Raw genomic sequence first — 20,261 nt, 5'->3', positions numbered from 1 at the left:
CCGTTCTGGCTCCTGGGGCGGCTATCTGAGGAGGTCTGTGCCCCGTTCTGGCTCCCGGGGCGGCTGAGGTCTGTGCCCCGTTCTGGCTCCCGGGGCGGCTGAGGTCTGTGCCCCGTTCTGGCTCCCGGGGCGGCTGAGGTCTGTGCCCCGTTCTGGCTCCCGGGGCGGCTGAGGTCTGTGCCCTGTTCTGGCTCCTGGGGCGGCTATCTGAGGAGGTCTGTACCCCATTCTGGCTCCCGGGGCGGCTATTCGGTGGTAAGAGCACCGTTCAGGAACCCAGACTGGCTATGTAAGGTACCTGCACCCGTTCCGGCTATTCCCAGTCACTCAGGGTTACACCACCTACCAGCCCAGCAATAACAATGGGCAAGTGGTAATGTATTATATATAATATTATATACAGAGCACCTGCCCCTCTCTCCCCCCTGTGTGCAGCATTAGCTGTAGCCCCAGCAGCCGGCACGGTGCCCGGGGGCAGAGGGTGGGCAGCGGGTGTGTCCGGGGTTACTGTGCGGGTCTCCGGTCACTCCGGCAGCAGCTTGCCGCCTGTGGTCCCCCCGGTGCCAGCGCATTACACAGCGGGGAGCCGGCACCTCATCCCTATTATTAGGAGGTGTAGAGGGCGGGGGAGGCATGAGGTGCCGGAGGCCGCCATCTTCCCGGACCCGCCCCGGCTGCCCGTAGTTTCGGTTTCGGTCTGTGCGGCCTCTGTGACACCCGGAGGTCTCTCAGCCTGGGCGGCGCCGCTGCTGCCGGGACATCCGAGCACTTCCCCCGCCCGGAGACACGATGCGGAGCCCTGGCCTCATCTTCTGCCTCCTGAGCCGCTGTGTCCTGTGCTGGGGTGAGTCCGGGTCACAGCGACCCCCGGGGGGAGGGGAGGAGGGGGCTCTGCTGCTGCTGGACCCTGCACTACACTATTATATATCTTATTACCTTACACCCATACCATCCATATATACTTATATTATATACACTACCAGACCCTCCACCAGCTACACACAGTGCTCTGCTCCTGCCCCCTCCCCATGTGTGACTGCAGCCCCCTCCCCATGTGTGACTGCAGCCCCCTGTGTAGCACTAGGCACATGATGAGACGGGTGTTTCCCCCCAGGTGGCTGCAGGCATACATGGTGGGGGGGGGGGGGGGGACACACTGTGTACCTGATGGGAGGGGTCATGTTAGAGGGTCCGCACGTTATATACATCTGTTATATACACTGTACACCAGGAGTTCCCAAACTTATTAGAACCATGGCGCCCTAGTGTATCAGCATCGTTATCACGGCCAGGGCCGTAGCTAGGGTAGTGCGGCCGGTGCCATCGCACAGGGCACCACAGGGCAGGGGGCGCTGTTTGGGCCTGTCACATTTCTGTTTATTATCATTCTTGCTTGTAGCTTCCTCTTATTTCATCCCCAGCATCTCCTGGCCTCCACTATCTCTCCCCTGGCCCTTCCCCATGAGGCCATGGCCCTCTCTCAGGTGCACTATATTATGTCCCTATTTGTCCCCAGCATCCCCTGGCCTCCCCTATCTCTTCCCTGGCCCTTCCCCATGAGGCCAGGACCCTCTCTCAGGTGCACTATATTATGTCCCTATTTGTCCCCAGCATCCCCTGGCCTCCCCTATCTCTTCCCTGGCCCTTCCCCATGAGGCCAGGACCCTCTCTCAGGTGCACTATATTATGTCCCTATTTATCCCCAGCATCTCCTGGCCTCCCCTATCTCTTCCCTGGCCCTTCCCCATGAGGCCATGGCCCTCTCTCAGGTGCAGTATATTATGTCCCTATTTATCCCCAGCATCTCCTGGCCTCCCTATCTCTTCCCTGGTCCATCCCCATGAGGCCAGGACCCTCTCTCAGGTGCACTATATTATGTCCTTATTTATCCACAGCATCTCCTGGCCTCCCCTATCTCTTCCCTGGCCCTTCCCCATGAGGCCATTGCCCTCTCTCAGGTGCACTATATTATGTCCCTATTTATCCCCAGCATCTCCTGGCCTCCCCTATCTCTTCCCTGGCCCTTCCCCATGAGGCCATGGCCCTCTCTCAGGTGCACTATATTATGTCCCTATTTATCCCCGGCATCTCCTGGCCTCCCCTATCTCTTCCCTGCCCCTTCCCCATGAGGCCATGGCCCTCTCTCAGGTGCACTATATTATCTCCCTATTTATCCCCAGCATCTCCTGGCCTCCCCTATCTCTTCCCTGGTCCATCCCCATGAGGCCATGGCCCTCTCTCAGGTGCACTATATTATGTCCCTATTTATCCCCAGCATCTCCTGGCCTCCCCTATCTCTTCCCTGGCCCTTCCCCATGAGGCCATGGCCCTCTCTCAGGTGCACTATATTATGTCCCTATTTGTCCCCAGCATCCCCTGGCCTCCCCTATCTCTTCCCTGGCCCTTCCCCATGAGGCCAGGACCCTCTCTCAGGTGCACTATATTATGTCCCTATTTATCCCCAGCATCTCCTGGCCTCCCCTATCTCTTCCCTGGCCCTTCCCCATGAGGCCATGGCCCTCTCTCAGGTGCAGTATATTATGTCCCTATTTATCCCCAGCATCTCCTGGCCTCCCTATCTCTTCCCTGGTCCATCCCCATGAGGCCAGGACCCTCTCTCAGGTGCACTATATTATGTCCTTATTTATCCACAGCATCTCCTGGCCTCCCCTATCTCTTCCCTGGCCTCCCCCATGAGGCCATTGCCCTCTCTCAGGTGCACTATATTATGTCCCTATTTATCCCCAGCATCTCCTGGCCTCCCCTATCTCTTCCCTGGCCCTTCCCCATGAGGCCATGGCCCTCTCTCAGGTGCACTATATTATATCCCTATTTATCCCCAGCATCTCCTGGCCTCCCCTATCTCTTCCCTGCCCCTTCCCCATGAGGCCATGGCCCTCTCTCAGGTGCACTATATTATCTCCCTATTTATCCCCAGCATCTCCTGGCCTCCCCTATCTCTTCCCTGGTCCATCCCCATGAGGCCATGGCCCTCTCTCAGGTGCACTATATTATGTCCCTATTTATCCCCAGCATCTCCTGGCCTCCCCTATCTCTTCCCTGGCCCTTCCCCATGAGGCCATGGCCCTCTCTCAGGTGCACTATATTATGTCCCTATTTGTCCCCAGCATCCCCTGGCCTCCCCTATCTCTTCCCTGGCCCTTCCCCATGAGGCCAGGACCCTCTCTCAGGTGCACTATATTATGTCCCTATTTATCCCCAGCATCTCCTGGCCTCCCCTATCTCTTCCCTGGCCCTTCCCCATGAGGCCATGGCCCTCTCTCAGGTGCAGTATATTATGTCCCTATTTATCCCCAGCATCTCCTGGCCTCCCTATCTCTTCCCTGGTCCATCCCCATGAGGCCAGGACCCTCTCTCAGGTGCACTATATTATGTCCTTATTTATCCACAGCATCTCCTGGCCTCCCCTATCTCTTCCCTGGCCCTTCCCCATGAGGCCATGGCCCTCTCTCAGGTGCAGTATATTATGTCCCTATTTGTCCCCAGCATCCCCTGGCCTCCCCTATCTCTTCCCTGGCCCTTCCCCATGAGGCCAGGACCCTCTCTCAGGTGCACTATATTATGTCCCTATTTATCCCCAGCATCTCCTGGCCTCCCCTATCTCTTCCCTGGCCCTTCCCCATGAGGCCATGGCCCTCTCTCAGGTGCAGTATATTATGTCCCTATTTATCCCCAGCATCTCCTGGCCTCCCTATCTCTTCCCTGGTCCATCCCCATGAGGCCAGGACCCTCTCTCAGGTGCACTATATTATGTCCTTATTTATCCACAGCATCTCCTGGCCTCCCCTATCTCTTCCCTGGCCCTTCCCCATGAGGCCATTGCCCTCTCTCAGGTGCACTATATTATGTCCCTATTTATCCCCAGCATCTCCTGGCCTCCCCTATCTCTTCCCTGGCCCTTCCCCATGAGGCCATGGCCCTCTCTCAGGTGCACTATATTATGTCCCTATTTATCCCCGGCATCTCCTGGCCTCCCCTATCTCTTCCCTGCCCCTTCCCCATGAGGCCATGGCCCTCTCTCAGGTGCACTATATTATCTCCCTATTTATCCCCAGCATCTCCTGGCCTCCCCTATCTCTTCCCTGGTCCATCCCCATGAGGCCATGGCCCTCTCTCAGGTGCACTATATTATGTCCCTATTTATCCCCAGCATCTCCTGGCCTCCCCTATCTCTTCCCTGGCCCTTCCCCATGAGGCCATGGCCCTCTCTCAGGTGCACTATATTATGTCCCTATTTGTCCCCAGCATCCCCTGGCCTCCCCTATCTCTTCCCTGGCCCTTCCCCATGAGGCCAGGACCCTCTCTCAGGTGCACTATATTATGTCCCTATTTATCCCCAGCATCTCCTGGCCTCCCCTATCTCTTCCCTGGCCCTTCCCCATGAGGCCATGGCCCTCTCTCAGGTGCAGTATATTATGTCCCTATTTATCCCCAGCATCTCCTGGCCTCCCTATCTCTTCCCTGGTCCATCCCCATGAGGCCAGGACCCTCTCTCAGGTGCACTATATTATGTCCTTATTTATCCACAGCATCTCCTGGCCTCCCCTATCTCTTCCCTGGCCTCCCCCATGAGGCCATTGCCCTCTCTCAGGTGCACTATATTATGTCCCTATTTATCCCCAGCATCTCCTGGCCTCCCCTATCTCTTCCCTGGCCCTTCCCCATGAGGCCATGGCCCTCTCTCAGGTGCACTATATTATATCCCTATTTATCCCCAGCATCTCCTGGCCTCCCCTATCTCTTCCCTGCCCCTTCCCCATGAGGCCATGGCCCTCTCTCAGGTGCACTATATTATCTCCCTATTTATCCCCAGCATCTCCTGGCCTCCCCTATCTCTTCCCTGGTCCATCCCCATGAGGCCATGGCCCTCTCTCAGGTGCACTATATTATGTCCCTATTTATCCCCAGCATCTCCTGGCCTCCCCTATCTCTTCCCTGGCCCTTCCCCATGAGGCCATGGCCCTCTCTCAGGTGCACTATATTATGTCCCTATTTGTCCCCAGCATCCCCTGGCCTCCCCTATCTCTTCCCTGGCCCTTCCCCATGAGGCCAGGACCCTCTCTCAGGTGCACTATATTATGTCCCTATTTATCCCCAGCATCTCCTGGCCTCCCCTATCTCTTCCCTGGCCCTTCCCCATGAGGCCATGGCCCTCTCTCAGGTGCAGTATATTATGTCCCTATTTATCCCCAGCATCTCCTGGCCTCCCTATCTCTTCCCTGGTCCATCCCCATGAGGCCAGGACCCTCTCTCAGGTGCACTATATTATGTCCTTATTTATCCACAGCATCTCCTGGCCTCCCCTATCTCTTCCCTGGCCTCCCCCATGAGGCCATGGCCCTCTCTCAGGTGCACTATATTATGTCCCTATTTATCCCCAGCATCTCCTGGCCTCCCCTATCTCTTCCCTGGCCCTTCCCCATGAGGCCATGGCCCTCTCTCAGGTGCACTATATTATATCCCTATTTATCCCCAGCATCTCCTGGCCTCCCCTATCTCTTCCCTGCCCCTTCCCCATGAGGCCATGGCCCTCTCTCAGGTGCACTATATTATGTCCCTATTTATCCCCAGCATCTCCTGGCCTCCCCTATCTCTTCCCCGGCCCTTCCCCATGAGGCCATGGCCCTCTCTCAGGTGCACTATATTATGTCCCTATTTATCCCCAGCATCTCCTGGCCTCCCCTATCTCTTCCCTGGTCCATCCCCATGAGGCCATGGCCCTCTCTCAGGTGCACTATATTATGTCCCTATTTATCCCCAGCATCTCCTGGCCTCCCCTATCTCTTCCCTGGCCCTTCCCCATGAGGCCATGGCCCTCTCTCAGGTGCACTATATTATGTCCCTATTTATCCCCAGCATCTCCTGGCCTCCCCTATCTCTTCCCTGGTCCATCCCCATGAGGCCATGGCCCTCTCTCAGGTGCACTATATTATGTCCCTATTTATCCCCAGCATCTCCTGGCCTCCCCTATCTCTTCCCTGGCCCTTCCCCATGAGGCCATGGCCCTCTCTCAGGTGCACTATATTATGTCCCTATTTATCCCCAGCATCTCCTGGCCTCCCCTATCTCTTCCCTGGCCCTTCCCCATGAGGCCATGGCCCTCTCTCAGGTGCACTATATTATGTCCCTATTTATCCCCAGCATCTCCTGGCCTCCCCTATCTCTTCCCCGGCCCTTCCCCATGAGGCCATGGCCCTCTCTCAGGTGCACTATATTATGTCCCTATTTATCCCCAGCATCTCCTGGCCTCCCCTATCTCTTCCCTGGTCCATCCCCATGAGGCCATGGCCCTCTCTCAGGTGCACTATATTATGTCCCTATTTATCCCCAGCATCTCCTGGCCTCCCCTATCTCTCCCCTGGCCCTTCCCCATGAGGCCATGGCCCTCTCTCAGGTGCACTATATTATGTCCCTATTTGTCCCCAGCATCCCCTGGCCTCCCCTATCTCTTCCCTGGCCCTTCCCCATGAGGCCAGGACCCTCTCTCAGGTGCACTATATTATGTCCCTATTTATCCCCAGCATCTCCTGGCCTCCCCTATCTCTTCCCTGGCCCTTCCCCATGAGGCCATGGCCCTCTCTCAGGTGCACTATATTATGTCCCTATTTATCCCCAGCATCTCCTGGCCTCCCCTATCTCTTCCCTGGCCCTTCCCCATGAGGCCATGGCCCTCTCTCAGGTGCAGTATATTATGTCCCTATTTATCCCCAGCATCTCCTGGCCTCCCTATCTCTTCCCTGGTCCATCCCCATGAGGCCAGGACCCTCTCTCAGGTGCACTATATTATGTCCTTATTTATCCACAGCATCTCCTGGCCTCCCCTATCTCTTCCCTGGCCTCCCCCATGAGGCCATTGCCCTCTCTCAGGTGCACTATATTATGTCCCTATTTATCCCCAGCATCTCCTGGCCTCCCCTATCTCTTCCCTGGCCCTTCCCCATGAGGCCATGGCCCTCTCTCAGGTGCACTATATTATATCCCTATTTATCCCCAGCATCTCCTGGCCTCCCCTATCTCTTCCCTGCCCCTTCCCCATGAGGCCATGGCCCTCTCTCAGGTGCACTATATTATCTCCCTATTTATCCCCAGCATCTCCTGGCCTCCCCTATCTCTTCCCTGGTCCATCCCCATGAGGCCATGGCCCTCTCTCAGGTGCACTATATTATGTCCCTATTTATCCCCAGCATCTCCTGGCCTCCCCTATCTCTTCCCTGGCCCTTCCCCATGAGGCCATGGCCCTCTCTCAGGTGCACTATATTATGTCCCTATTTGTCCCCAGCATCCCCTGGCCTCCCCTATCTCTTCCCTGGCCCTTCCCCATGAGGCCAGGACCCTCTCTCAGGTGCACTATATTATGTCCCTATTTATCCCCAGCATCTCCTGGCCTCCCCTATCTCTTCCCTGGCCCTTCCCCATGAGGCCATGGCCCTCTCTCAGGTGCAGTATATTATGTCCCTATTTATCCCCAGCATCTCCTGGCCTCCCTATCTCTTCCCTGGTCCATCCCCATGAGGCCAGGACCCTCTCTCAGGTGCACTATATTATGTCCTTATTTATCCACAGCATCTCCTGGCCTCCCCTATCTCTTCCCTGGCCTCCCCCATGAGGCCATGGCCCTCTCTCAGGTGCACTATATTATGTCCCTATTTATCCCCAGCATCTCCTGGCCTCCCCTATCTCTTCCCTGGCCCTTCCCCATGAGGCCATGGCCCTCTCTCAGGTGCACTATATTATATCCCTATTTATCCCCAGCATCTCCTGGCCTCCCCTATCTCTTCCCTGCCCCTTCCCCATGAGGCCATGGCCCTCTCTCAGGTGCACTATATTATGTCCCTATTTATCCCCAGCATCTCCTGGCCTCCCCTATCTCTTCCCCGGCCCTTCCCCATGAGGCCATGGCCCTCTCTCAGGTGCACTATATTATGTCCCTATTTATCCCCAGCATCTCCTGGCCTCCCCTATCTCTTCCCTGGTCCATCCCCATGAGGCCATGGCCCTCTCTCAGGTGCACTATATTATGTCCCTATTTATCCCCAGCATCTCCTGGCCTCCCCTATCTCTTCCCTGGCCCTTCCCCATGAGGCCATGGCCCTCTCTCAGGTGCACTATATTATGTCCCTATTTATCCCCAGCATCTCCTGGCCTCCCCTATCTCTTCCCTGGTCCATCCCCATGAGGCCATGGCCCTCTCTCAGGTGCACTATATTATGTCCCTATTTATCCCCAGCATCTCCTGGCCTCCCCTATCTCTTCCCTGGCCCTTCCCCATGAGGCCATGGCCCTCTCTCAGGTGCACTATATTATGTCCCTATTTATCCCCAGCATCTCCTGGCCTCCCCTATCTCTTCCCTGGCCCTTCCCCATGAGGCCATGGCCCTCTCTCAGGTGCACTATATTATGTCCCTATTTATCCCCAGCATCTCCTGGCCTCCCCTATCTCTTCCCCGGCCCTTCCCCATGAGGCCATGGCCCTCTCTCAGGTGCAGTATATTATGTCCCTATTTATCCCCAGCATCTCCTGGCCTCCCCTATCTCTTCCCTGGTCCATCCCCATGAGGCCATGGCCCTCTCTCAGGTGCACTATATTATGTCCCTATTTATCCCCAGCATCTCCTGGCCTCCCCTATCTCTCCCCTGGCCCTTCCCCATGAGGCCATGGCCCTCTCTCAGGTGCACTATATTATGTCCCTATTTGTCCCAGCATCCCCTGGCCTCCCCTATCTCTTCCCTGGCCCTTCCCCATGAGGCCAGGACCCTCTCTCAGGTGCACTATATTATGTCCCTATTTATCCCCAGCATCTCCTGGCCTCCCCTATCTCTTCCCTGGCCCTTCCCCATGAGGCCATGGCCCTCTCTCAGGTGCAGTATATTATGTCCCTATTTATCCCCAGCATCTCCTGGCCTCCCTATCTCTTCCCTGGTCCATCCCCATGAGGCCAGGACCCTCTCTCAGGTGCACTATATTATGTCCCTATTTATCCACAGCATCTCCTGGCCTCCCCTATCTCTTCCCTGGCCTCCCCCATGAGGCCATTGCCCTCTCTCAGGTGCACTATATTATGTCCCTATTTATCCCCAGCATCTCCTGGCCTCCCCTATCTCTTCCCTGGCCCTTCCCCATGAGGCCATGGCCCTCTCTCAGGTGCACTATATTATGTCCCTATTTATCCCCAGCATCTCCTGGCCTCCCCTATCTCTTCCCCGGCCCTTCCCCATGAGGCCATGGCCCTCTCTCAGGTGCACTATATTATGTCCCTATTTATCCCCAGCATCTCCTGGCCTCCCCTATCTCTTCCCTGGTCCATCCCCATGAGGCCATGGCCCTCTCTCAGGTGCACTATATTATGTCCCTATTTATCCCCAGCATCTCCTGGCCTCCCTATCTCTTCCCTGGTCCATCCCCATGAGGCCAGGACCCTCTCTCAGGTGCACTATATTATGTCCCTATTTATCCACAGCATCTCCTGGCCTCCCCTATCTCTTCCTTGGCCTCCCCCATGAGGCCATTGCCCTCTCTCAGGTGCACTATATTATGTCCCTATTTATCCCCAGCATCTCCTGGCCTCCCCTATCTCTTCCCTGGCCCTTCCCCATGAGGCCATTCCCCTTTTTCGGGTGCATTATGTCCCTTTGAATAATGAGGGGGGCACCAATGCTCTTTCTGGCAGAGGGCACCAAAAAGTCTAGTTACGGCTCTGATCACGGCATCCCTAAGCCAAACGTTTGTTTTTGAGAAACTCAGGAAAAATGTAGTGAAGTAGTATAGTAATGTAGTATATTGTGCTGACCGGTCATCCTTAGGTTTGGTGATATAGTGGTGGGGACAGGTTTGGCGCTTCTGTTTGTGCACATATTAACATTACAATGGAACCACCAACCTGAGGCTCCCCTGCAAGTGTCCCGGGGCACCCCAGGGTGCCGTGGCGCACAGTTAGGGACCCACTGCTGTACACCATATATACACCTTTTACCGCCAAAGTTTTATATATAATCGGACTGTGTACTGGCACCAGCACCACACCTGCTGATGGCACAGGGGCAGGTGAGAGAGGCTGCTGGGCAGACACAGAGATCCCAAACAGAGGGCAGGTAAGTACTCTATTCCTCCCCTCTCCCACCCTAACCCTCCCTTAGTGATGCCTAACCTCCCCCCCGGCGGTGCCTAACCCTAGCCTGCTGTTCTCGCACCCTACACCTAACTCTCCCGAGGGGGGGGGGGGGGGGGGGGGGGGGGGTGGGGGGGGGAGGGGGGGGGCTGGCTAACGCTCCCTCCACGCAGCCTAACCCTCCATGGGGGTGACTAAGCCTAAGTTGTATGGTTGCCATGGTGACCTGAGCTGTTGGCAAAGCTTCCCATGTAATCTCCGGGCACACATGTGGGTTCCATCCATGTTATTATTATACGTAAATATATATACACAGTCAGATGCATAAATATTGGGACATTGACAGAATTTTCCTATTTTGGCCTCTAGTCACCACCACAATGGCTGTGAAATAAAACAAACAAGATGTGATTTACCTGCAGACTTTCAGATTTAATTTGAGGGTAATTACTTCCAATCAGGTGAACGGTGTAGGAATTACAACGGTTTCTATATGTGCACCTGACTGTATACACACCATATACTATATTCTGTATATACACTGTACTATTACATATATACACACACACCATATACTATACTCTGTATATACACTGTACTATAATTACATATATACACACCATATACTATATTCTGTATATACACTGTACTATAATTACATATATACACACACCATATACTATACTCTGTATATACACTGTACTATAATTACACATATACACACACCATATACTATATTCTGTATATACACTGTACTATAATTACATATACACACCATACTATACTCTGTATATACACTGTACTATAATTACATATATACACACACCATATACTATACTCTGTATATACACTGTACTATAATTACATATCTACACACACCATATACTATATTCTGTATATACACTGTACTATAATTACACATATACACACACCATATACTATATTCCGTATATACACTGTACTATAATTACATATATACACACACCATATACTATACTCTGTATATACACTGTACTATAATTACATATATACACACACCATATACTATATTCTGTATATACACTGTACTATCATTACATATATACACACCATATACTATACTCTGTATATACACTGTACTATAATTACATATATACACACACCATATACTATACTCTGTATATACACTGTACTATAATTACATATCTACACCACACCATATACTATATTCTGTATATACACTGTACTATAATTACATATATACACACACACCATATACTATATTCTGTATATACACTGTACTATAATTACATCTATACACACACACCATAGTACTATACTCTGTATATACACTGTACTATAATTACATATATACACACACACCATATACTATATTCTGTATATACACTGTACTATAATTACATATATACACACACCATATACTATACTCTGTATATACTCTGTACTATAATTACATCTATACACACACCATATACTATATTCTGTATATACACTGTACTATAATTACATATATACACACACCATATACTATACTCTGTATATACTCTGTACTATAATTACATCTATACACACACCATATACTATATTCTGTATATACACTGTACTAGTATATACATATACACACACACCATATACTATACTCTGTATATACACTGTACTATAATTACATATATACACACACACCATATACTATATTCTGTATATACACTGTACTATAATTACATATATACACACACCCATATACTATACTCTGTATATACTCTGTACTATAATTACATATACACACACACACACCATATACTATACTCTGTATATACACTGTACTATAATTACATATATACACACACCATATACTATATTCTGTATATACACTGTACTATAATTACATATATACACACACCATATACTATACTCTGTATATACTCTGTACTATAATTACATCTATACACACACCATATACTATATTCTGTATATATACACTGTACTATATATACATATACACACACACCATATACTATACTCTGTATATACACTGTACTATAATTACATATATACACACACACCATATACTATATTCTGTATATACACTGTACTATAATTACATATATACACACACCATATACTATACTCTGTATATACTCTGTACTATAATTACATATACACACACACACCGATATACTATACTCTGTATATACACTGTACTATAATTACATATATACACACACCATATACTATACTCTGTATATACTCTGTACTATAATTACATCTATACACACACACCATATACTATACTCTGTATATACACTGTACTATAATTACATATATACACACACCATATACTATACTCTGTATATACACTGTACTATAATTACATATATACACACACCATATACTATACCCTGTATATACACTGTACTATAATTACATATATATACACCACACACCATATACTATACTCTGTATATACACTGTACTTTAATTACATATACACACACACCATATACTATACGCTGTATATACACTGTACTATAATTACATATATACACACACCATATACTATACTCTGTACTATAATTACATATATACACACACACCATATACTATACTCTGTATATACACTGTACTGTAATTACATATATACACACACCATATACTATACTCTGTATATACACTGTACTATAATTACATATATACACACACCATAATCTATACTCTGTATATACACTGTACTATAATTACATACACACACACACCATATACTATACTCTGTATATACACTGTACTATAATTACATATAGTACACACACCATAGTCCGTATACTCTGTATATACACTGTACTATAATTACATATAGCACACACCATATACTATACCCTGTATATACACTGTACTATAATTACATATATACACACACCATATACTATACTCTGTATATACACTGTACTATAATTACATATACACACACACACACCATATACTATACTCTGTATATACACTGTACTATAATTACATATATACACACACCATATACTATACTCTGTATATACACTGTACTATAATTACATATCTACACACCATATACTATACACTGTATATACACTGTACTATTAATTACTTATATACACACCATATACTATACTCTGTATATACACTGTACTATAATTACTTATATACACACCATATACTATACTCTGTATATACACTGTACTATATTTACATTGACACACACCCCATATACTACTACTCTGTATATACACTGTACTATAATTACATATATACACACCATATACTATACTCTGTATATACACTGTACTATAATTACATATATACACACCATATACTATACTCTGTATATACACTGTACTATAATTACATATACACACACACCATATACTATACTCTGTATATACACTGTACTATAATTACATATATACACACACCAGTATACTATACTCTGTATGATACACTGTTCTATAATTACATACGACACACACCATATACTATACTCTGTATATACACTGTACTATAATTAGCATACACACACACCATATACTGATACTCTGTATATACACTGTACTATAATTACATATACACACACACCATATACTATACTCTGTATATACACTGTACTATAATTACATATATACACACACACCATATACTATACGTCTGTATAGTACACTGTACTATATTGAAATATATACACACACATATACTATACTCTGTATATACACTGTACTATAATTACATATACACACACCCTACACTTGTACTATAATTACATATAAACACACACCATATACTATACTCTGTATATACACTGTACTATAATTACATATATACACACACACCATATACTATATTCTGTATATACACTGTACTATAATTACATATATACACACCATATACTATACCCTGTATATACACTGTACTATAATTACATACACACCACACCATATCCTATACTCTGTATATACACTGTACTATAATTACAATATATCACACACACCATATCCTATACTCTGTATATACACTGTACTATAATTACATATCTACACACACCATATCCTATACTCTGTAGTATACACTGTACTATAATTACATATACACACACACCATATACTATACTCTGTATATACACTGTACTATAATTACATATATACACACACCATATACTATACCCTGTATATACACTGTACTATAATTACATATACACACACACCATATACTATACTCTGTATATACACTGTACTATAATTACATATATACACACACCATATACTATACTCTGTATATACACTGTACTATAATTACATATATACACACACCATATACTATACCCTGTATATACACTGTACTATAATTACATATATACACACACACCATATACTATATTCTGTATATACACTGTACTATAATTACATATCTACACACACACCATATACTATACTCTGTATATACACTGTACTATAATTACATATACACACACCATATACTATACCCTGTATATACACTGTACTATAATTACATATATACACACACACCATATACTATACTCTGTATATACACTGTACTATAATTACATATACACACACCATATACTATACTCTGTATATACACTGTACTATAATTACATATATACACACACCATATACTATACTCTGTATATACACTGTACTATGATTACATCTATATACACACACCATATACTATACTCTGTATATACACTGTACTATAATTACATATACACACCATATACTATACTCTGTATATACACTGTACTATAATTACATATCTACACACACACCATATACTATACTCTGTATATACACTGTACTATAATTACATATACACACACCATATACTATACCCTGTATATACACTGTACTATAATTACATATATACACACACACCATATACTATACTCTGTATATACACTGTACTATAATTACATATACACACACCATATACTATACTCTGTATATACACTGTACTATAATTACATATATACACACACCATATACTATACTCTGTATATACACTGTACTATGATTACATCTATATACACACACCATATACTATACTCTGTATATACACTGTACTATAATTACATATATACACACACCATATACTATACTCTGTATATACACTGTACTATAATTACATATATACACACACCATGTACTATACACTGTATATACACTGTACTTAATTACATATATACACACCATATACTATACTCTGTATATACACTGTACTATAATTACATACACACACACCATATACTATACTCTGTATATACACTGTACTATAATTACATATACACACACACCATATACTATACTCTGTATATACACTGTACTATAATTACATATATACACACACCATATACTATACTCTGTATATACACTGTACTATAATTACATATCTACACACCATATACTATATTCTGTATATACACTGTACTATAATTACATATATACACACACCATATACTATAATCTGTATATACACTGTACTATAATTACATATACACACACCATATACTATATTCTGTATATACACTGTACTATAATTACATATACACACACCATATACTATACCCTATATATACACTGTACTATAATTACATATATACACACCATATACTATATTCTGTATATACACTGTACTATAATTACATATACACACACCATATACTATATTCTGTATATACACTGTACTATAATTACATATATACACACACACCATATATTATACTCTGTATATACACTGTACTATAATTACATATATACACACCATATACTATACTCTGTATATACACTGTACTATAATTACATATCTACACACACCATATACTATACTCTGTATATACACTGTACTATAATTACATCTATACACACACACACCATATACTATACTCTGTATATACACTGTACTATAATTACATATACACACACACCATATACTATATTCTGTATATACACTGTACTATAATTACATATATACACACACACCATATACTATACTCTGTATATACACTGTACTATAATTACATACACACACACACACCATATACTATACTCTGTATATACACTGTACTATAATTACATATACACACACACACCATATACTATACTCTGTATATACACTGTACTATAATTACATATACACACACACACCATATACTATACTCTGTATATACACTGTACTATAATTACATATATACACACCATATACTATACTCTGTATATACACTGTACTATAATTACATATACACACACCATATACTATACTCTGTATATACACTGTACTATAATTACATATATACACACCATATACTATACTCTGTATATACACTGTACTATAATTACATATATACACACACCATATACTGTACTCTGTATATACACTGTACTATGATTACATCTATAGACACACACCATATACTATATTCTGTATATACACTGTACTATAATTACATACACACACACACCATATACTATATTCTGTATATACACTGTACTATAATGACGTATATACACACACACCATATACTATACTCTGTATATACACTGTACTATAATTACATATACACACCATATACTATATTCTGTATATACACTGTACTATAATTACATATATACACACACACCATATACTATATTCTGTATATACACTGTACTATATATACATATACACACACACCATATATTATACTCTGTATATACACTGTACTATAATTACATATACACACACCATATACTATACTCTGTATATACACTGTACTATAATTACATATATACACACACCATATACTATACTCTGTATATACACTGTACTATAATTACATATATACACACACACCATATACTATATTCTGTATATACACTGTACTATAATTACATCTATACACACACACCATATACTATATTCTGTATATACACTGTACTATAATTACATATATACACACACACATATACTATACTCTGTATATACACTGTACTATAATTACATATATACACACACCATATACTATACTCTGTATATACACTGTACTATAATTACATATATACACACACACCATATACTATACTCTGTATATACACTGTACTATAATTACATATATACACCATATACTATACTCTGTATATACACTGTACTATAATTACATATATACACACACCATATACTATACTCTGTATATACACTGTACTATAATTACATATACACACACACCATATACTATATTCTGTATATACACTGTACTATACTTACATATATACACACACCATATACTATACTCTGTATATACACTGTACTATAATTACATATATACACACACCATATACTATACTCTGTATATACACTGTACTATAATTACATATATACACACACACCATATACTATACTCTGTATATACACTGTACTATAGTTACATATATACACACACACCATATACTATATTCTGTATATACACTGTACTATAATTACATATATACACACACACCATATACTATACTCTGTATATACACTGTACTATAATTACATATATACACACACCATATACTATACTCTGTATATACACTGTACTATAATTACATATATACACACACCATATACTATATTCTGTATATACACTGTACTATGATTACATCTATATACACACACCATATACTATACTCTGTATATACACTGTACTATCATTACATATATACACACACCATATACTATACTCTGTATATACACTGTACTATAATTACATATATACACACACCATATACTATACTCTGTATATACACTGTACTATAATTACATATACACACACACCATATACTATATTCTGTATATACACTGTACTATAATTACATATATACACACACCATATCCTATACTCTGTATATACACTGTACTATAATTACATATATACACACACCATATACTATACCCTGTATATACACTGTACTATAATTACATATATACACACACACCATATACTATATTCTGTATATACACTGTACTATAATTACATACACACACACCATATACTATACCCTGTATATACACTGTACTATAATTACATACACACACACCATATACTATACTCTGTATATACACTGTACTATAATTACATATATACACACACCATATACTATACTCTGTATATACACTGTACTATAATTACATATATACACACACCATATACTATACTCTGTATATACACTGTACTATCATTACATATATACACACCATATACTATACTCTGTATATACACTGTACTATCATTACATATATACACACACCATATACTATACTCTGTATATACACTGTACTATAATTACATCTATACACACACACCATATACTATACTCTGTATATACACTGTACTATAATTACATCTATACACACACCATATACTATACTCTGTATATACACTGTACTATAATTACATATATACACACACACCATATACTATACTCTGTATATACACTGTACTATAATTACATATACACACACCATATACTATACCCTGTATATACACTGTACTATAATTACATATCTACACACCATATACTATACTCTGTATATACACTGTACTATAATTACATATACACACACACACCATATACTATACTCTGTATATACACTGTACTATAATTACATATCTACACACCATATACTATACTCTGTATATACACTGTACTATAATTACATATATACACACACCATATACTATACTCTGTATATACACTGTTCTATAATTACATATATACACACACACCATATACTATATTCTGTATATACACTGTACTATAATTACATATACACACACACCATATCCTATACTCTGTATATACACTGTACTATAATTACATATCTACACACACCATATACTATACTCTGTATATACACTGTACTATAATTACATATATACACACACCATATACTATACTCTGTATATACACTGTTCTATAATTACATATATACACACACACCATATACTATATTCTGTATATACACTGTACTATAATTACATATACACACACACCATATACTATACTCTGTATATACACTGTACTATAATTACATATATACACACACCATATACTATACTCTGTATATACACTGTACTATAATTACATCTATACACACACACACACCATATACTATATTCTGTATATACACTGTACTATAATTACATATATACACACACCATATACTATACTCTGTATATACACTGTACTATAATTACATATATACACACACCATATACTATACTCTGTATATACACTGTACTATAATTACATATATACACACACACCATATACTATACTCTGTATATACACTGTACTATAATTACATATATACACACACACCATATACTATACTCTGTATATACACTGTACTATAATTACATATATACACACACCATATACTATACTCTGTATATACACTGTACTATAATTACATATATACACACCATATACTATACTCTGTATATACACTGTACTATAATTACATATATACACACACACCATATATTATACTCTGTATATACACTGTACTATAATTACATATATACACACACCATATACTATACTCTGTATATACACTGTACTATAATTACATATATACACACCATATACTATACTCTGTATATACACTGTACTATAATTACATATATACACACACACCATATATTATATTCTGTATATACACTGTACTATATTTACATACACACACACCATATCCTATATTCTGTATATACACTGTACTATAATTACATATATACACACCATATACTATACTCTGTATATATACTGTACTATAATTACATATCTACACACACCATATACTATACTCTGTATATACACTGTACTATAATTACATATATACACACCATATACTATACCCTGTATATACACTGTACTATAATTACATATCTACACACCATATACTATACTCTGTATATACACTGTACTATAATTACATATCTACACACCATATACTATACCCTGTATATACACTGTACTATAATTACATATATACACACACCATATACTATACTCTGTATATACACTGTTCTATAATTACATATATACACACACACCATATACTATACTCTGTATATAC

General features: G+C 42.3%; 1 protein-coding gene across 1 annotated transcript in view; it reads left to right on the top strand.

Moving 5' to 3' along the window:
• The first annotated feature begins 605 nt into the window (after positions 1-605).
• Positions 606-20,261, top strand: part of LOC148506421 (uncharacterized) — a 200,766-nt gene continuing 181,110 nt past the window's right edge. The window contains exon 1 of the mRNA XM_088446795.1: positions 606-844. Within this exon, the coding sequence (XP_088302921.1) occupies positions 790-844 (55 nt within the window). The 5' untranslated portion in view covers positions 606-789. The remainder of the gene's footprint in view (positions 845-20,261) is intronic.

The sequence above is a fragment of the Taudactylus pleione genome, unplaced genomic scaffold (assembly GCF_031769625.1).
Source record: "Taudactylus pleione unplaced genomic scaffold, aTauple2 ptg000405l, whole genome shotgun sequence".
In the NCBI taxonomy this organism is placed as follows: Eukaryota; Metazoa; Chordata; class Amphibia; order Anura; family Myobatrachidae; genus Taudactylus; species Taudactylus pleione.
This window is presented reverse-complemented; position numbering and strand designations above follow the sequence as displayed.